General features: G+C 44.2%; 1 protein-coding gene across 4 annotated transcripts in view; it reads right to left on the bottom strand.

Annotated features, from left to right (window-relative positions):
- The window catches only part of STAC (SH3 and cysteine rich domain), a 152,134-nt gene that overhangs the window by 81,592 nt on the left and 49,153 nt on the right, over positions 1–21,389 (bottom strand). For 3 of the 4 annotated variants that reach the window (XM_055321714.1, XM_055321715.1, XM_055321718.1), the window contains one exon: positions 5,755–6,034. In XM_055321714.1, coding sequence (XP_055177689.1) covers positions 5,755–6,034 — 280 coding nt within the window. The remainder of the gene's footprint in view (positions 1–5,754; positions 6,035–21,389) is intronic. The other variant, XM_055321716.1, reaches the window with a different exon arrangement.

The raw sequence follows: 21,389 nt of genomic DNA, 5'->3' as shown, positions 1-21,389 counted from the left end.
ACAGATGGGCAGGGAATGAGGCTGGGGTCCAGGTCTCTCTTATGGTCACTTTCTTGTGGCCAATGGGTAGCCTTTCCAGCTTTAGGGCATAGGCAGTCAGGCAAGGAACAAATGTGAGGCCCTGTCAACCCAACTCTGAGTGTCCATTCCAACTCAGAAATCCTAGACAGTGAGAATGCCAGATTCCTTTTATTTTTAAACAAACATCCATCACCTAGGAACCTCACACATGACATTTGACTTTTCTTGGTCATCATTATATAACCTTTGGTTCTCAGTTGAAAGGAAAAAACCCTGTTCTAAGATATCTTCTGAAACGTTACTCCCAGGGAATAGTAGCATTTTTTTTTTGCTTTGAAAATTTAGAGGATATTTATTTTTCAGGAAGGTTCACCATGGCTGACAGACATGACCATTCACCACTCTAGGGGATTTCTCTTTCATTCTGCGAGAAATGTCCTCTGTTCTTGGAAGTACCCATGGGAAGAAGGCTGGGATATGAAGAGAAACCATACACAACACTCCAGAGCCTTAAAAAAATAAAGCAACAAACAACCTCCTCCACACAAATACACACATACAAAATAAATAGATGTATAAAAGAGAGGCTACGCTCCTCCCATCCTGGTTGAGTGGCTGCTTTGGGAGTCTGGGGCTGGGCAGCTTTGCCCGGTTTCCCCCAGCCAGGATTATCCAGAGGCGAAATGGTGTGGAAGTGCTGGACAGCCAAGAATAAGCCCTGGCTTCCGGGAGAGGATGGGGGCAGGCCCTCTCCCTGGAGCTCAGTGGGGATCAGGTACAAAGGGTCATCCCTTTGTAGCATAGGGTCTTTCCCTGGAATGTAGGATATGAAGGTGACTTGCAGCTTGAAGGAAACGAACCTGGAGGAGATACACGTTAGAGACAGGAGGCTAAGTCTGAAGAGCAAGGAAAGAGAAGAGGGGCAGATCAACTGTGCTCTGAGATCACTGATGGGATCACTGATGGGGATGCCCCACTTCTCGTTTTGGAAGTTAGGACATTTGCCAGTCTCTGCTTCACCTGATGGTTCCTCTATTCACCGGCTTCCTCTGCCTCCTCCCTCTTCCCTTCACTCCTGCCTCACATCCAGTCTCTAATTTTCCTTCCTCTTTCATAGAAGGAGGCTGCTTACTTTCCTTCACTCTCGTCTTTTAAAAGAGCAGGTTGCTTGGTCTTTTTAAAAATAAAATTGCAGCTATGATATAAATTTAAATCTAATAAGGGGAAAATATACTAAAGTTCTCTTTAGCACAGGTCACGTCTTTTTGTGATTTTCAAAATGGAGTCCTTCCAAATGGTGGCTGCACTTGAGAAGTTCCCTAACCTCCCTTAGGGTAATGATTGTGACATTCCTTAGAGGCAAACTCATTTCCGTTACTCATTTTGAAAACACACGTTCCTTTGTCTTTTCACATGCATCACAGTGAGATTTAAAATAGAGACACATCATCACCTATTTAAGGGTTATGAATAGCACTGTCTTGAAAAGGCCTGGTGGAAATTTATATGGAATTGAAAGTGACACAGCAGACTTGGAAGATAGTTAGGCAGACAGGAAAACCAGGTTGGAGGCCAAGCTTCTTCAGCATCCTAAGCACAGGACATGAGACCCTCTTCCTGCCATGCTCACGTGAAGTCAGATGCAAGGCATCATTTGCAGATGGAGAAGTGAAGTGGAAGGGTGGGGTGGCCCCAAGATGTAGGGCAATCTACCAAATAAAAAGGTTCAGTGATCCAGAAGCCACCCTAAGTACTATGGTAGTTTGGGTGCATTTTTCCATCCCTTGTCATGGGCTGGGCCCACCCTCTGGTGGAATGCCACAGGATGTAATAGCGTGCCACTTCTGATCTGAGGCCTTAAGAAGCTTCTACTTGTCCTTGCCATGGGAAGAATACAACCCGGCAACCCACTCGTCCAAGGAAAGGGTAAGAGATAAGGAACAGAATGTGTAACAGCAGCCCAACCCCAGCTGATCTGAAGAAACCTGAGTAGGAGTCAGAGAAAGCTACTCTGCATGCTGGAGCTTGAGAGTACTTATTGCACAGCAATATTGTGGAACCGCCAAGTGACACAAGCACTGCTCCGAAATGTGGCTTCTTCAAAAGCAGAATGTGAATAACGGTGACCGAAAAATGAGAATGTGAAGAGAATATGGTTCTCTGAAGATGAGGACAGTCCTTGTGTAAACGATCACAAGAGGGGCAGATGTTGCTCTCTATCTTGAATATCCCACCCGCTAACTGGGTCTTGGCCACGGGTGAAGGGAACTGCAGAATCTTTTCCCAGCCATGCTGGAAATTACGGATAATGTTCAAGTTCAATGATGACAGACATTGGCTTCTTTGGGAAGCACAAACATTTCAAAGACTATTAGATAATTAAGTAAGAAAAGACCTTCAGATGACCTCTGCCTGACAAAAGTTAAACCATGCACCACTCAAAGGAAGGCCATTCATTCACAGGTCAAGCGCATGGGGTAAGTGGTTATATTCTCACTGAAATCTGTCTCTTTAACTTTACCACTTGATCCCCACCCTTCCCTCTGCAGCCACATAGTGTGAGTTTCTTGACTCTTCCAACATGGAACTTTCAAACACAGTCCTGCATCCTAAATCTCTTACACACCAAACTCCTAGAGTTTCCTCATGATCTTGACACACCACTCACTATGCTGGTCACCTTCTTCTAGATACCTACTAGCTTGTTCATGTCCCTCATAAACCAGGAAACGCAGAATTATAGACAATCCTTGACATGTACCTAGAACATGCCATGTCCACGAGGGACTAATTACTTCTTGTTCCCTGGACGTTCTTTTTTTTTTTTTAAATTATTTATACCTGTTTAAATTGTTTTTTTTTCTGTAAAATTAATTTGGTTTATCCTCTGAATATATTTCCCTGTTCCAGGAGAGTAATGAATTTTTTCTCCTCTAAAAATAACGATGATAATACAACTCCAATGGGTTCCCTCTACTGAGAGCCTACTCGGTGCCTGGCTTATTAACCCATTCAAAATCCCGAAGGTGGTATTATAATCACCATATAAAATGAGGACACAAGTTCAGAGAAGGTGAGTCACTGACATTAGGTCACATAGCTGCATGGGGTTCAAATCCAGGTGGATTCCATGCACCTGGTCTTTCTACTATCCTCACTCCCTTACATTGTTTTATCTGGGAAGGGAAAGGCTAATTATATCATGGGAATAGCCAGGAGCAAAATATGGGTTAGTATTCTCCTTACTCTTGCACAGAACAGAAAGGTGCCTCTTTGCCCACTCCCACTGAAAACGGCCTCTCACCATGAGACATGACGCAGCCATCAGCTGCAGTACAACAATCACATGACTGGTGTCAAGGCCAGGATGGGAAGGAATCAACAGAGGTCAGTCTTGTGATCTTCAATCTGAGTTTTAGTCTACTGTTGTGGTGGACACTGTTGATGTTCTGCCCAGATATCCCTGCAGGGTGTGCAGAGGCAAAGGAATGGCCCCCAAAGGCCATTCCTAATCCCCAGAACCAGTGAACATGTTATGTTACATGGCAAGGGGAAATTAAGGTTGTAGATGGATGTAAGGCGGCTAATCAGGTGGCCTTGAGACAGATAGATTATCCAGGTGGGTGCAAGATAGAGAGTTAGGACCAGAGAGATGGCTGTGTGAGCAAGATGCAACCTGCCATTTGAAATTTGAACACAGAAGATGCCACAAGCCAAGGTGTGGGCAATCCGTAGAAACCGGAAAAGGCAAGAATGTAGATTCTTCCCTAGAGCCTTTACAAAGGAATGTAGCTCCTGACACCCTGATCGAAGCCCAGTAAGACTCACTGTGAACTTTCAACCTCCAGAACTCTAAGATAATGAATCTGCGTTGTTTTAACCTACTAAGTTTATGATAATCAGTAGCAAAAAGCCACTAATACACCAGAGGTGGGTGTGCTGGCTGCTAATGACTCACAGCTACCCCATTCTCCAGAAAATTGCCTTCCACAGAACATGAGCCACTTAGCCCAGGGGGTTAGGAAAGGGCCTCCATCGTGGGAGGAGGAGGGAGGCCCACTGAAAGCAGGATACAAAAGGTTGGCCTCAAGGAAGGGCCAGATGTGCAACCCATTTGCCAGAGCTCCCTTCACAGCTGGCTCTCAGTGAGACTCCCACTAGAGACCACTTTCTTATTTAGCAACTTCCCTGCCCCATCCGTGTACTCCCTCTCCCTTCTCCTGAGAGTGTCCCCTCAATCAGTTATGTGCACTTAACTCCTCTCTCAGGCTCTGCTTCTGGGGAATCTGACCTGAGACAACAGTCATCCTTGGAAGAGATGTCAACCTATAGAAAACTGGTCCTGGAGGGGAAACAGTGGGGCTGGAAGGTATGTGTGTCAGGGTAGAGGAGCCAGAGCGTGACACTAGAGGATATATATTAGCTTTTGCCTGGGGCCTCACGGGGCCCGGGTCCAGTTTGGGAGCTTGAGGTTCTTGATCTTAAAGGTCTCCTTCCCGGAAGCATTTGTGCCAAACCCAACGCTCCAGCAACTGAGCTGTGAGTGGGGCCACAGGGTGGGGAAGGCCTCGGGGTGCTTCCAGGAGCTCCAGGAATCTAACAGGCTACATATCTGGAGGGTTAGCACCATCTTGGGAAGACAGGCCACATCTGGATCAGCCTTGCATTTCCATTTTTTTGCCTCATTTCCATTCATGATGGCCTTTAACTTGGGGCAGAGGGGTACATCCTCACACCTCCTGAGAGCACAAACAGGCCTATCTCCTTCCCCTTTCCTCTTGTTCTGCAGCTACTGGTCAATTACCAGGATTGACTGCTGTACTTGAAACAAGAGATTTAAATTCACTCTGAATCCCACCCAAATTGCCTTTCTGATTTCCTCCATCTGTCTGGTCCCTGGGAACCTGACACAGCAGAGGCAGAAGAGTATGAACTACAGAGTCTCTGTGTCTGTGTCTCTGAATGGCCTCCTTTTCCTTGTAGCTGGGACATTTTGGGGGTCATTCTCTTCACCTGGGCACAACCCCTAAGACTCTCAGGCTGCTATCATTTCTCTGAGGTACTGTGAACGAGTCTGTGCCAGGTCCAGACTTGTAATGGTGGCTTAACGCTTTTTCCTACCTGGTTCAATGCCTCCCTCAGAATCATCCCTCCCACACCTGTTTGTCTGGGTCACCCTTACCCCCCCAATATTCACCAAGCCACAGACTCCCACCTCAGGCTATTCCAGACAGACCATGCCATGTGCCCTGCCTGTAGTAGATACTGTGACATGTCACTCAGGTCCCCCTGCAGTCCTGAAGCATTCCATGTCCACTTGCCTCATGTTTTGGTTGCCTCCCACTGATTCCTCTCTGCCAATTGCTGTTGGCTGAAGAGAGCTGGTTTATTCAGGATTATGCCCCTTCCCCATGGGCTGCCCATACACAGGGAGAGGTGATACAGAGGTACAGAGTCCCAGACCTCCAGCCTCCATGGAGATGACTGTACAGAGCTCCCTGGAGGATTGACTGAAGTTGCAACTGTATAATTATCCAACTTCTCCCTCCACCCAGACCTGTGTCTCTTTCCTGTGCACATCTATTGTTCTCCAGAACATTCCCGAACTGCCCTCATGTATATCTCTGAGGCTCAGAATCTGTCCTCGGACCTGGACTTGGGCCACGCCACTCTCACTTGCCCTTCAGGGAGGTGCAGGGACCTACCTAGAGGTAGGGATGGGGGAGGCCTTACCCACGATCATGTGGTTGCAGACATCACAGAAAGTGGGCTTCTTGAAGATGTGCTCCTGAAAGGTGTGGGCCTTGCCGCCAGCCCCTGGGTGCGGGCCGGCCCTGGTGGGTGTGGATGTCAGGCTTCCAGAGGCAGGGAGTGGGCTGGAGCTGGGGCTGACCTCAGCCAGTATGTCTGCCTGCAGCTTCACGTCGCTGTTGGTTCTCTGGAAGAAGTTGTCAGCGCTTTTGCTCCGTAAACTCTTGGTCTTGAAAGAAAGTGATCGTTTTAGTTTCTGGAGCTGCAATGCAATGACAGAACACTCTCTTACGATCAATCATGCAGACTCATGCTGTGGGGGTGAGGTCTGCTCCAGGCCCTGCACTGGTCCCACTGACCCCCTCCGCCCCAAGGAGGCTCCACATGTTCCTGTGTGCATGCGGCGAGGCCATGTGCATGGCTAGAGGGTATTTGGCAGCCCTTTCCTCACCCTGTGCCGAGTCAGGCTGCCCAAAGAGGTCCCATGGTACCTTTGTCTCTCTCCCTGCTCCTCCTCCCTGCCTCCTTGAGGTCCTACCAATGTGCTGTCAAAATGTCCTATGACATCGAACTTCTGCCATTATTTGCCTTCTGAATTTGAATCATTGTAAATATTAAATGTACAGCCCTCTGGGCTCAAAGGCTATGTCCACAATTCTAGGACTTCTGCTGGTCTTTCTCTCTGATGGTCACTTAGCAACTACTTGTCTCTATCCACAGCAAAGCAGAAGAGGCCACTGTCTGACTCAAATCCATCAGGCTAAACCATCCACAGAATAGGAACCAGAAACTCTCAAACCTGCTTGGGTCTGAAGCATATGGATGAGTAATGTGTGTGTGTGTGTGTGTGTGTGTGTGTGTACACGTGCACATGTGTGTATGTGAGAGAGAGGATGACACAGGGTGGGATTACTTGTTTGACTTTCTATGCTCTTCTCCCTGCTTTGCTGCATGTTTTCAGCCATGGCAAACTGGACCACTTCTCCTTTGCTTTGAACTTATAAAAAGTTAAAACATGGGTTTCCAGAACTACTAATTACTGAAAGGTCTGGGTTTGGTCCAGTCTGCACCACCAATCCAACCTTCAACCTAGAGCTAGAAGGATCTTTTAGAAATACAGATGTGAGCGTGTGAGCCTGCTGTTAGAATTCTTTGTGAAGCTTCTTTTGTTCTTAAATCTAAAGAAAAGCTTTTTGTCATGGGTTCCAGGGACTGGCAGGTTCTGCGTCCCCATGACAGCTTGTACCAACGTGTATCTTGCTCTGTCCATGCCAGCCACAGTGGCCCTTTTAAAAGTCTGTGGTATTACTATGCTTTCTCATCACCACCCATTCTGTGCATATTGCTCCCTCTGCCCAGGTAAAGGAATGAAGTACTTAGTAGCTACATGACCTGCAATAGGTCACTTTACCTTCAAGGCAGTTTCCTTTTGTAATTGAATATCCATGGGGACTCTGCCTGCTATCTGGAATTAATGTCTTTGACCCAAAGCTGCAGACAAAAGGTGCCTAAGCACACTAGTCTAATAAAGACCTGCATCAACTGTAATCAAACACCTCTCCAGGACATATAAGGTGAATTGATCTGGCCTTGCTGAGCCCCATCATCTCTGCATCAACCCTCCAATCTCTTCCTTAGAAGGTCAGGAAGATGTGTTTTTTTGTGCTTGGGGTAGACTGCAAAAATGCTCTAATTTTCTACCATTACCCTTCCCATTTACCTTTGCAATGTCACCTTTGCAATGTGACTTTGCAGCCCCACCCCATCAAAGGTAGTGTGTTTCTTCACTCCTTGGATCATGCTGGTTTTGGGAATTTGACCAATAAAAGGTGGCAGAAGCAATTTTAACTCAGTTCCAAGCACAGACTTCAAGATGCCTTGCATGCTCTGTCCTCCCTCTTGGAAACCTGCCAAACTGCCATATGAACCAACCCAGTGTAGCCTGAAGGATGATGAGAGACACACAGTCCAGTCACGTCCCATCACAGGAGTAAGCCCACTGAAGCAGAGCTACCCTGTTTCCATCTAGGGAATGAAAGAGTTTAAATGAGACCAGAAGAACTGTCTGAGCTGGGTCCTAACCAAATTTTCAACCCTCAGAACCATCAACTAGAGATAACTGGTGTTTGAAACCATTAAGTTGGGTAACGATTGTGTGTACACAGCAATATATTGCTTCCTCCCACCTTCCGGCCACATGCCGAGATTTTACTTTGCCCATGTGAGGTTGGCTATAGTTGTGTGAAGCAAGCTCCCCACTTCAGGGAGCTATCCAGGGAGGGGCCTTGCAGGGGGAGGACAGCTCCTCTAGAGGAGCTCCACTTAGCTAGCAATGAGGCATCATTAGCCAGAAAGGGCTGGCTGAAGAAGCAGCAACATCCTAATTTAAAGGTCAGAAACAGTGGATTAGCCAAGAACTCTGTCTCTTTCTCTTTGCCCTACAGCCCAAACCCACTAGAGGAGCTGCAGCCACCAAAGAAGGAAGAGAAGGAGGTGCTCATGAGTTATTTTGAAATTGTTTGTTACTGTACCATAACCTAGCTTATCCTGACTGATATAGGGGAGCATGGTCATGCACCTTTGGGAGCCCTGCATTTATTTTAAAGAGGATCCTTCATCTCTAGTAAGCTAAGTGAGAGGGAGCAAGAAACAGCACTTACTGAGACTGAGCCACACCAAGGTGAGGACCTGAGAGCCAAAGGAGCAGAATAGACCTCACTTCCAGTTCTTCCAGCCATGAGCTGGGTTGGTGCTGGAGGAAGGTGGGTTTAAATAGACATGACGAGAGTTTTATTCTGGACATATTTTAATAAATTAAAGAGACAAGGAATGTAAGGAATCTGCTAAGATTTTTTCGTGGGCATTGCAACCCAGGGCAAGGGTGGTTATCAGAGCAAATATCATCACATAGAAAAATAAAGTCCTTGTCTGTTCCCTGCCATGGAGTTCAGATGGTTCAATAAACTGGCTATTCTTGTCTCAAAAACAGAACAAAACCCCCTATTCTTATTATAATAACACTGACCTTGTGTGTTTCACCAGGTGACCCTTCTTCACCTTCCCAACCATCCAGTGAACACGCTGTTGTGTTACTACTGGAGAAATGGCTGAGGGAGGTTAAGGGACTCGTCCAAGGTCACACAGCTCATGTGAGTCAAGACCAGGGTTCAGAATTAAATTTACCTTCCTCTAAGTCCACTCTTCAACTGCCAGTGATTGACAGATGATGGAGGGAATAAGGAGGAGGGCTTACCCCTCATCCTCAGGGGTGATATAATTACTTTTGGTGGACAGTGAGAGTGGGAAGGGATGTGCAGTGAGAAAGCAAATATGCTTTTGGAGGAGCTATAACCCTTATTATATACATTTCAAATTCCTTAAAAATAAAAGGAAAATGCCTGTTTATCAAAGGGGAGCATCAGACTCCCCTGCAAGTCTTCTCTGACAGACTAGGTGGACTCTGTTGCTAGGACAGGGAAGGTCATGGGGTGTTGCCTATGTACGTCCAGTCTGGTCTCCCTCCTGTGCTCATATGCTTTGTTTCTGCCTTCAGAACCTTCCATATATAGTATTCTGTGTTCCTTGGAAGTTTAGCATGATGCCAAGATACCTGTAGCATTTTCCTTGTCCTGTGGGATGTGGCTGGAAATTGTATCAGACTTTCAGAGCCTGCTGGCCTGTAGAGCTGGAAAATTTGCTTTGGAAGCCAATGTGACATTTCTTTTTCAAGTGGATAGCTTAAAAGAAATGCCTACAAGTTAAACAAAGTCTGAGCAGTAAGCTCAAAGGAGTACACTTTCTCTAATTATTCCCCCAAGAGTGGAGGCCAGATAGGAAAATATAAAATGCAGAAATAGAAGCAAACCCTGATAATAGCACATGTCATAAAATAATTAGCTTCCAGGCACCACTGTTAAAGCCCAGCTCCATTTAAAAAAAATAATAATAATAGGAAAAACAGATATTCTTGAATACTTTGTCATGCACTAGAAAATGGTTTTATTTTTTAATTTATTTTTTATAAATTTATTTTTTATTGATGTCCAATTTGCTAACATATAGAATAACACCCAGTGCTCATCCCATCAAGTGCCCCCCTCAGTGCCCATCACCCAGTCACCTCCAACCCCCGCCCACCTCCCCTTCCACCACCCCTAGTTCGTTTCCCAGAGTTAGGAGTCTCTCATGTTCTGTCTCCCTTTCTGATATTTTCCACTCATTTTTTCTCCTTTCCCCTTTATTTCCTTTCACTATTATTTATATTCCCCAAATGAATGAGACCATTGTTTGTCCTTCTCCGATTGACTTACTTCACTCAGCATAATACCCTCCAGGTCCATCCACGTCAAAGCAAATGGTGGGTATTTGTATTTTCTAATGGCTGAGTAATATTCCATAATATACATAGACCACATCTTCTTTATCCATTCATCTTTCATGGACACCGAGGCTCCTTCCACAGTTTGGCTATTGTGGACATTGCTGCTAGAAACATCAGGGTGCAGGTGTCCCGGCGTTTCATTGCATCTGAAACTTTGGGGTAAATCCCCAACAGTGCAATTGCTGGGTCATAGGGCAGGTCTATTTTTAACTCTTGAGGAACCTCCACACAGTTTTCCAGAGTGGCTGCACCAGTTCACATTCCCACCAATAGTGCAAGAGGGTTCCCCTTTTTCCACATCCTCTCCAACATTTGTGGTTTCCTGCCTTGTTAATTTTCCCCATTCTCACTGGTGTGAGGTGGTATCTCATTGTGGTTTTGATTTGTATTTTTCCCTGATGGCCAGTGATGTGGAGCATTTTCTCATGTGCATGTTGGCCATGTTTATGTCTTCCTCTGTGAGATTTCTCTTCATGTCTTTTGCCCATTTCATGATTGGATTGTTTGTTTCTTTGGTGTTGAGTTTAATAAGTTCTTCATAGATCTAGGAAACTAACCCTTTATCTGATACATCATTTGCAGATATCTTCTCCCATTCTGTAGGTTGTCTTTGAGTTTTGTTGACTGTATCCTTTGTTGTGCAAAAGCTTCTTATCTTGATGAAGTCCCAATAGTTCATTTTTGCTTTTGTTTCTTTTGCTTTCGTGGATGTATCTTGCAAGAAGTTACTGTGGCCGAGTTCAAAAAGGGTGTTGCCTGTGTTCTCCTCTAGGATTTTGATGGAATCTTGTCTCACATTTAGATCTTTCATCCATTTTGAGTTTATCTTTCTTTATGGTGCAAGGGAGTGGTCTAGTTTCATTCTTCTGCATGTGGATGTCCAATTTTCCCAGCACCATTAATTGAAGAGACTTTTTCCAGTGGATAGTCTTTCCTCCTTTGTTGAATATTAGTTGACCATAAAGATGAGGGTCCACTTCTGGATTCTCTATTCTGTTCCATTGATCTATGTATCTGTTTTTGTGCCAGGACCACACTGTCTTGATGACCACAGCTTTGTAGTACAACCTGAAATCTGGCATTGTGATGCCCCCAACTATGGTTTTCTTTTTTAAAATTCCCCTGGCTGTTCGGGGTCTTTTCTGATTCCACACAAATCTTATTTAAATAATTTGTTCCAACTCTCTGAAGAAAGTCATGGTATTTTGATAGGGATTGCATTAAACGTGTAAATTGCCCTGGGTAACATTGACATTTTCACAATGTTAATTCTGCCAATCCATGAGCATGGACTATTTTTCCATATCTTTGCGTCTTCCTCAATTTCTTTCAGGGGTGTTCTATAGTTTTTAGGGTATAGATCCCTTACCTCTTTGGTTAGGTTTATTCCTAGGTATCTTATGCTTTTGGGTGCAATTGTAAATGGGATTGACTCCTTAATTTCTCTTTCTTCAGTCTCATTGCCCAATATCCCTGATGAACATGGATGAAAAAATTCTCAACAAGATACTAACCAATAGGATCCAACAATACATTAAGAATATTATTCACCATGACCAAGTAGGATTTATCCCTGGGATGCAGGGCTGGTTCAAGATTCATAAAACAATCAGTGTGCTTCATCATATCAGCAAGAGAAAAAAACAAGAACCATATGATCCTCTCAACAGATGCAGAGAAAGCATTTGACAAAATACAGCATCCATTCCTGATCAAAACTCTTCAGAGTGTAGGGATAGAGGGAACATTCCTCAGCATCATAAAAGCCATCTACGAAAAGCCCACAGCAAATATAATTCTCAATGGGGAAGCACTGGGAGCCTTTCCCCTAAGATCAGGAACAAGACAGGGATGTCCACTCTCACCACTGCTATTCAACACAGTACTAGAAGTCCTAGCCTCAGCAATCAGACAACAAAAAGAAATAAAAGGCATTCAAATTGGCAAAGAAGTCAAACTCTCCCTCTTTGCCAATGTCATGATACTCTATATAGACAATCCAAAAGACTCCACCCCAAGATTGCTAGAACTCATACAGCAATTTGACAGTGTGGCAGCATACAAAATCAATGCCCAGAAGTCAGTAGCATTTCTATACACTAGAAAACTGTTTTATATATTTCTTTTTTAAAAATTTTAAAAAATTTTTATTATTTATGATAGTCACACACACACAGAGACAGAGAGAGAGAGGCAGAGACACAGGTAGAGGGAGAAGCAGGCTCCATGCACTGGGAGCCCGACGTGGGACTCGATCCCGGGTCTCCAGGATCGCGCCCTGGGCCAAAGGCAGGCGCTAAACTGCTGTGCCACCCAGGGATCCCAGTTTTATATATTTCAATTCATGTGAACATCCTAGTGATCTGATGAATACATTCATTCATTCATTCATTCATTCAATAATTCATTCAATAAATATTTATTGCATCACTACTATGAGCCAGGCATTGGCCTTGTCTTTAGGGATACAGCAATAGAAAAAAGCAAAATCCTTACCTTTAAGCTTTCAATATCTATTGGATGAAGACAGAAAGTAAATAATCAATTATATTATATATAATATAAAGTTGGGTAAGGATAAGAGACAGAAAAGAAATGAAAGTTGAGCCAGGCTTTAGAAGGTGATAAAAACAGCTTCTCTTACTGGTGACACTGGAGCAGAGACATGTGAAAAGTGAAGGCCTGAGCTACTCTGAAGAAGAGCATTCTGGGTAGTGGGGGAAACTAAGGGCAAAGGCCCTGACAAGGTGGGAGTGTTTGAGGAATGTGAGGAGGTCAGTATGTCTGGGGCAGAAGGTTGAGGTAGAATAAGGGCAGAGAAGTCAAGGGTCAGCTTCATGCCAGGCCTTGCAGGCAATGGCAAAGGCCTTGGAATTTATCCTAAGGGTGATGGTTTTGAGCAGGGAATTTTAAAAGGGTTACTCTGGCTGTTGTGTGAAAAAGATTAGAGAAGGGCAAGATGGAAGCCCAGAGACCAGGTGGAAACTCTTGCAAATATCCTGGGGAGAATTAATTTTGGCTTGGCCTAATATAGTTATAGTACAATATGGCTGAATATGGAGTATTTTGAGTAATTTTGGCTTGGCCTAATATAGTTATAGTACAATATGGCTGAATATGGAGTATTTTGAAGGTAGAGCCAATTTGGCTTGTTGATGGATTGGATATAAAATATAAAGGAAAGAGGGGACTCAAGAATGGTTTCAAGGTTTGGAGCTTGAGCAAGTGGGTGAATAAATGAATCATTTACTCAAAGGATGAGTTCTGGAGAAGAAGTGAGTTGGTGTGGGGAAGTGGGGTGGGGATGAAGAGTTGAGCTGGGGAAAGGAAGTTTGAAATGCTTGTGTGGAATTCACAGGGAGCTGAATATATGACTCTGGGTTTCAGGTGAGAGGTCCAAGCTGGAAAAATACATAAGTGAGTCATGAGGACATAGATGGTTCTTACAGCCATGAGACTTTGTGAGGTCACTATGTAGTTAGTGTGGACACTGAAGAGAAGTGCTTTGAGGATGGACACATGGAAGTCAAGGAGATTAAGGAAAAGCAAAGGAATCTGTGAAGGAGAGACTGGCAAGGAAGGAGAGAGACGTTTTAGAAGCTCTGGGAATAAAATGACTCAAGGAAGAGAGAGGAACTCACGTCATTGATGAAGCCTATATGTCAAGTATGTGAGCTAGGGGCTAGGGGTTAATTAGGAGAATGTCTGGACGGATCTTTTTTTAAAAGTTTATTTATTTATTTATTTATTTATTTATTTATTTATTTATTTATTTATTTATTTATGAGAGAACGCACATGCACCCATGTGAGCAGAAGGAGGAGCAGAAGGGGAGAGAGAAGAAGAGGGAAGGAATCTCAAGCAGACTCGGTGCTGAGCACAGAACCTGACAAGGGACTCGATCTCATGTCCCTGAGATCACGACCTGAGCCAAAATCAAGAGTTGAACACTTAATAATCTGAGCCACCCAGGCGCCCCAAGGAGGGGCATTTTAATGACAACAGATGCAGTGAAGTAGTAGGGGTGAAGATCTAATTGACAAGATTTCGAGAAAAAATAGTTGTGGGGGTGGAGATTGAGTGCAGGTGGTGAGCACAAGCAGTTTTGCTCTAGAGGGGATTAGTGATTGGGAAAGGGGAATGCAGCATCAAGGGTGAGTTTGGTCTTGTTTCAATGCAGGAGATTATCTCAGCATGATATAAATCTGATGCTGCAGAAGAGAGTGGGGTAAATGCTGGAGTGATGTCCTCAAGTAGATAGGAGGAGGTGAGACCCAGTGCAGGAGGGACAGTTTAGACTTGGAATGAGGTGGTTGGTAAAGAGAGAGAGGAAGATAGGCTGGTGAAGTTGGTGCTGGTTGGATATGGATCTTTTCTTTTTATTGCTTCTATTTTCTCAGTGAAAACAAAAACAAATCTATCTCCTGAATGAGGGGAATGAAAGGGAGTTGGAAGCTGGAAGTGAGAAGATACAGAATAGCTGTTTCAGTGGATTAGCATCATGCCCAGTGGAAGGATGCAAGGTCATACAGAGGGGTCTGTTTCAGGTTATTACCTCATTTTGCAGATGAGACAACTGAAACCCAAATTTAAATAGCAGGCAAGTTGCAGGATGAAGATCCACATAAAGGACCTTCTAACTCCAAAGCCCCTTAAGTCAAAAAGACCTTCATAAAGTTTCCTACCCTTGATCCCCTCTTAGTAAAAGTTCTCTGTTTGGTATACTTTATCTTCCAGCTGGAACTTTTGCAGTAATCTATGTGGTTGCCATGTTGAGCAACACTTCCATGGCACTTAAATGGGGAACACAGAAATCAGGTATCATTAGAGAAATGGAACATGGAGAATCACTGCCTACAGGTGATGGCAGTGGCATGCGTATACGATTTACCAGTCTGTTCTACAGAAGCACATCAAGTTAATTAACCAGCATGTACTTGGCCATTTCAGCCAGGTTCTGAAGTCACACTTTGCGGGAAAGTGTGGTTCTGGAGCAAACGCATCTCTGCCCACAGAGGCATAAATCAGGAGGTACAGTCACCATGTCAGTTTGGTTTCCATCAAGTCTCCTCTATGAACATTTCTTTTGCTATTATGAGACCCCATCAATAATGTGTTGGCTTTTGCTTCTGGATTGAAATGAGGTCATCTGCATGCACATACCTCATCCTTGGTGCCCATATGTGATCTATATCTTTGATTTTAATATAAACATTTTTCTTTTTTCATATTATAACCTTTTAAAAATAGGGATATTTATTAAATTGAAATACTCATTCTTTAATTATTTTTTTTTCCTGAAAAGGTATTATTAAACCAATTGCTGACAGCTAAGACTCAGGGGAATGAGTTACTTGTCCTGCTGTGTTATGACAGTCCTGTGCACTCCCTTGGAAACTCCGGTTCCTTCACACTCCACCAGCCACACAGATTTACTTCCTTTCTTTCAAGTTTGGCTGATGCTGTGGTTCCTCCCACGCTCACCCCTAACATTTTATTTGTGACTCTACAGGCAGAGAGTAAGCACTGGGATCCTGAGAAATGTAATGCCTGTGATGAGGACTTTTCTCATCAACACTTTACCCATTCATATCCTGATTTCTTTTAAGACAAACACAATATATTCCAGGTGCTGATTGGCTTCCGTTTGGATGTGACTTCAAAGTCAGAAATAATCTTACATCTACCTGGCTTTGTCATAACCAAAAACTGTTGTTAAAGAATATGTTGGTAAAGCAACAGTTACTGAGTATGATCAGATCAGTGCTCATCCATGAGCAATGTGGCTTTGGCAGGCCCTCAAGCTCTTTAGCTTGGGTTCTATCAGTAAACAGAGAGGAACAGCTCTGTGACTGCTAAGTTCCCTTCCTTCTCTGGCGAGTCAGCACAGTGAGGGAATGCAAAAAAACTCTGAACAGTCTCTACTTATAGGAAGCCTAAGATTTAATTCTGGAGACAATTAGCAAAGCTTCAGACTATCCGATGGTGACACAAGAGCCTATATTTTTATTACCAAGGGATAAGTAGTGTTTTGATCACTGCCTATTCTTAGAAGTCAGAAAATGGAGCTGTCAATGGGGGCTGGAATAGTCAGAGACATTCTTTCAAGCCTTAAAGAAAGAACTGACTTTAAAAACACATACTTGAACTGTAAGTATTTGATGGCCTCCTTCACATCTAAGTTATAACCAGTCTCCTCACTATGTGATACAAGACCCTTCCTGATAGACGAGGGCCATATACCTGCCCAACATACCTTCAGTCACCCCTCTGCCATCCCGGGCACACAGAAACATTAAGAGAAGCCCAGAGATTTTCAATGATGTGTAAGTCTTCAGCGCCTTTATTCTGCCTGGAAGTGGCATTCCAGTCTACTTGGAAACTGCCTGATTCTCCTTGATTGCTTAACTTTTATCTGGCTTCTTGCCTGACCTTCTCTGCAGGTGGACAGAGACTTTCTTTTCTGTGTGACCCTAGTGTGCAGAGTGGAGATATGTCACTGTCCCTCCTGCTTTCTGCTCTGAGCTCCTCTTAAAACCATTTAGGCTGGGGTGCCTGGGTGGCTCAGTTGGTTAAGTGTCTGTTGTCAGCTCAGGTCATGATCCCAGGGTCCTGGAGCCCCACATCAAGCTCCCTGCTCAGCAGGGAGTCTGCTTCTCCTTCTGCTCCTCCCTCTGCTCATGCTGTCTTTCATAAATAAATAAATAAATAAATAAATAAATAAATAAATAAACCATTTAGGCTACTCTCAACATGTGCCTAGCACATAATAATGATAATGATAATAATTATTAGCAAATTATTCAACTCTTATTATATATGAGACTCCATCCTAAGGTTTACATAAGTTATCTTTTGATCTTTGTGCTAACCCTGAAATAATGTGAAATAATGTGCCCAAATAAACGCAGAAAAAATGGTAGAGTCCAGATTAGAGGCAAGCATTAGTTGACTTCAGAATGTGTGGGCAGGTTTCCCAAGTAATGATGGCAGGCAAGTAGAAAGAGTATAAGGCATGGTAATCCTCAGAAACCCATTGCAGTGGTAGGACCTGGATGTCTTAGAGGGAGTAACATTAGAGACATACCCTGGGAGAAATAAACTGGCAAGCTGCTCCCTTTGGCCCTAAGTCTAACTGCCATATTTCCTCCAAAGACTTTTCTGTGTAGCTCCCAAGTCCACAGTTGCTAGAACAAGAAGAATGTAGTAGCATGGAACTCCTGGCTACTTCTCACCTACTCCTCGTTGCTGGAGAAATTAAAGATCATCAATTTCCTGAGGTACCACCATGTTCCTTTCAAGTGTTGTGGATTTTTTTTTTTTTGCCTTATCCTGGTAATAGTCCTCACCTATATTGTTTAAACCAAGAGTGCTGGCATTGGTTAAATCTTGTTCAATGGCACACATCAATACTTTATTTTTTTTTTGTATACCAATAGACACACACACACACACACACACACACACTTTTATTTGACATACCTTTCCATGAAACAGTCCTGTGAATGCAGCAGGGCGAATACCATTCCAATTTTACAGATGAACAAAATGGGGCAAACGATGTGAAATGATGGAAACCTGGGTGGCTCAGTGGTTAAGCATCTGCCTTCAGCTCAGGTTGTGATCCCCGGTCCTGGGATTGACTGCCTTATCAGGCTCCCTTCATGGAGCCTGCTTCTCCCTCTGCCTCTGTCTCTGCTTCTCTCTGTGTCTCTCATGAGTAAATAAATAATTTTGTTTTGAAAAAGATGTGAGGTGACATTCCCAAGGTCCACAGATGAGATGCTTAATGAAGAGGATGAGTTTTAATGATCATCTTATGTGCAAGGACAGAGGATCCTTCAAACCTGAGGATGACACACTCAAGGCTCTGGGGTCAAATGGTCTTTGTTGCCCTTCTTGGCCTAAGGAGTCTTCAGCAGTGTGAACACAGGAAAGTTACTTGATTTCTCAGAGCCTCAATTTCCCCATCTATAAAATGGGGACAATAATACTTTTCTTGCAAGTTTGTTGTGACAATTAAATAAGATAAACATCTAAAGCCCCTGACACTCAGGGGCCATGTCTTCACTCTCAATCTTCAAAATCCCTGGCACCACATTGTCTTTTCTGGTTGGCATGAGGTTGGGAGCATTGCTCTTATCCTTTGCCTGCATGTGGATGCCAGTATAACAATACTGGGGCCATTGAAACACCTTTAGGGATAGGTCAAGATTCCTCTTGGGAAAGAGGACTATATGTGCTCAGAAGAAATACTCTGAGAAGCCAAAGGCAAGGGAAGATGGCATCTCAAGCATCACACTCGATGATGATGACGATAATGATGATAAGGCGGCATTGTGTTTTAGGAAGCACTGAGAAGGGTGAGGTCTGCAGTGAGGGATAGAACTGCACTACAATCTATATTAGAGGTGAGTCAGAAGAGGGAGTGTGCTGCCATAAGGGAGGTGTGCAAGAAAGGGCAGTGAGAAAACAAAGATAGAGGTGGTATGGATTTTGGGCCAGACAGCTACTGAATAGGGTGTGCAGCATAAACCTCCTCTTTTTTCTTAAAATCTTCAGTAAAGTCTACATTTCTCACTAATGCTTTGCTGAGAGGGTACTTTTTAAAAAAAATTTACTTATTTATTTTAGTGAGAAGAAGGGCACATGTGAGTGTGGGGGGGAGGGGCAGAGGGTGAGGGAGAGAGAGAATCCTAAGCAGACTCCCTGCTGAGTGTGGAGTCCAATGCAAGGCTTGATCCCACAGCCCATGATATTATGACCTGAGCCAAAATCATAGGTCAGATGTTCAACCAACTGAGTCATCCAGGTGCCCCATCCAGGAAGAATGGAGACATGGGGCATCAGCACCTGGATTAAAATGGATTCTGTGGCCCATTTTGGAGTATACTCCTTAGCCCTGGAATTTTGCTAGAGAAAGGGCTTGCCTGACCAGGAAGCACAGAATTTGGGCCTGAGAGTACTGGTCCTGAACCATGTGACCCATCAAGTGGGAATAACACTGGGCTGTCTGATTCTGTGGCCACCCTTCCTCAGTAGGTCCATCAGTGGCCAATCCTCTCTGCTACTGCTGTCGCTGCTGTGACAGCTTGGGAGGAGGGATACAGCCCCAGGGACCACATTATTATTATTTTTATACACAGGATCAGAGAGAGGGCTGGGTCCTAGGAAGGCCAATGAACCAGAAAAAATGGAAAAATGATAGCTGTCTAAAAGGGAAAAACTGTTTCAAGGGCAAATGAGTTTAGAATGAGTTTAGAATGAATGATTCTGATTCATATATTAAATGATTCTATTGATTTAGTGATGGAACAAGGAACAAAAGTTTTTACAGTTAACCATGCTGGGCCTCATTTACTAAAACCATCTCCCATGATGCCTTACAAATAGTAGGTATTATGGGTTGAATTATGTGCCTCAAATTAATATATTGAAGCCATAATGCTCAATACCTCAGAACATGACTGTGTTTGGAAACAGGGCATTTAATAGATGATTAAGTTGAAGTGAGGCCTTCAGGCTGGGCCCTAATCCAATCTGACTGGTATCTCTATATGAAGAGGAAATTTGGACATATGGACACTAAGAATGCATACACATAGAGGAAAGGCCACGGGAGGACACATGGAGAAGGTGGCCATCTGCAAGCCAAAGGGAGAAGCCTCAAAGAGGCCAACTGAATCTCAGACTTTAGTCTCCAGACTTCTGAGAAAATAAATCTCAGTTGCTGAAGCCACTCAGTCTGTCCTAGTTTGTTACGCAGCCCTGGTAAACTATGTAATGCTCAATAAAATCTTGTCGAGGTAAAGACTGTGCTCCTAGGGATCCCTGGGTGGCGCAGCGGTTTGGCGCCTGCCTTTGGCCCAGGGCGCGATCCTGGAGACCCGGGATCGAATCCCACGTCCGGCTCCCGGTGCGTGGAGCCTGCTTCTCCTTCTGCCTGTGTCTCTGCCTCTCTCTCTCTCTGTGACTATCATAAATAAATAAAAATTTAAAAAAAAAGTTAAAAAAAAAAAAAAGACTGTGCTCCTAGAGCTGTCTGTTTCAATCAGAAGGAGCTGCACTGAGGTCATCTCTGCAGGATCTCTAATGGCCCACATGACAATATGCCTAGCCATGCGTTTCACTGCATAATAAGAATGGAAGCTTGGGTAGACTGTCTTGTCCATGCTGTTTTGCCAGGAATGGCTTTCCTCACACATTCCTGGAGAGCTTCTGCTCATTATTATCTAAGTCGCAGCTTTGGAGCTGCTTCTCACGCCCTGCCCCAAGTCTTCCCTGACTTCTCCATTTATGTGGGGCTCCAGGTGTCTTTTCGTTTGCATACCATGACCTGTAACAGAAGTACATCACCACGATTAACCTTCTGCATACGTTCATTCTATACACTGAGGTCGAGAGCTATTCTTTCCAGTTTTGTTTCGCTGACACACAGGTATGGGTTTTGGTCTGGGACCTAACACAAAGCATTCTGTGTTGAGTAAGTGATTGAATGAATGATTTCTTGCCTTACATGTTGGAGTTCTCCACATTGAGTAGTGACAACATTCAAGAGAAGTCATCCTTTCAAAATCTTTTGGCCTGAAACAGTCTCCTGGCAGAAGACTCTTTGAGTTTTTCTTGTCTCTAATCTTTAACTCCACTTTCTGTAACCAAGGCTAATGCCTTTTCCTTTGAAAATGTCTCCTATATTCCCTCTTCTCTCCAAACCACATCAACTCCGCCCACTTCCCCCTGTGTTATGACCTCTAGTGCCTCCCTTTAGAACCTTGTCATGTTCACTAGGCTTATCTTCTAGTGTTCGTTAGGATTGCCTGCCTGCTTAGGCAGGACCTAGGGTCAAGGAACCAGAATGGGCATGGGAGCACATCAGGCCACTCTGCAGTGTGAGGGTTTGGAACTGAAGGAAACAGATGAACGTGTTCCTGTTGACCTTGAATCCTGACAGCAAAGGAAAAGTTCTCCTCGAATGCAGAAAACCAGGAGACATCTCTAAGATGACCTAAGGATGTGCAAGGGCAGGGAGCATCTCTACAGTCTATCTGTTGGCCCTCATGGACAGACAGAGAGGGAAAAATTATACCCCAGCACTCCCAGACCGTTCCCTACTGGGGGATGAAGCCAGGGTTGGTGCAGGCCACAGGGAGCAGCTGTCTGCTCAGGCCCCCTCTCAAGTGGACAAGAAGGCACGGGAAGCTGAGTTTGATGTTGGGGTCTTGGCAGAACATATGGA

This window comes from Nyctereutes procyonoides, unplaced genomic scaffold (assembly GCF_905146905.1).
Source record: "Nyctereutes procyonoides isolate TBG_1078 unplaced genomic scaffold, NYPRO_anot_genome, whole genome shotgun sequence".
Classification (NCBI taxonomy): Eukaryota; Metazoa; Chordata; class Mammalia; order Carnivora; family Canidae; genus Nyctereutes; species Nyctereutes procyonoides.
Note: the sequence above shows the minus strand (reverse complement) of the source record. Positions and strands in the feature narration are given on the sequence as shown.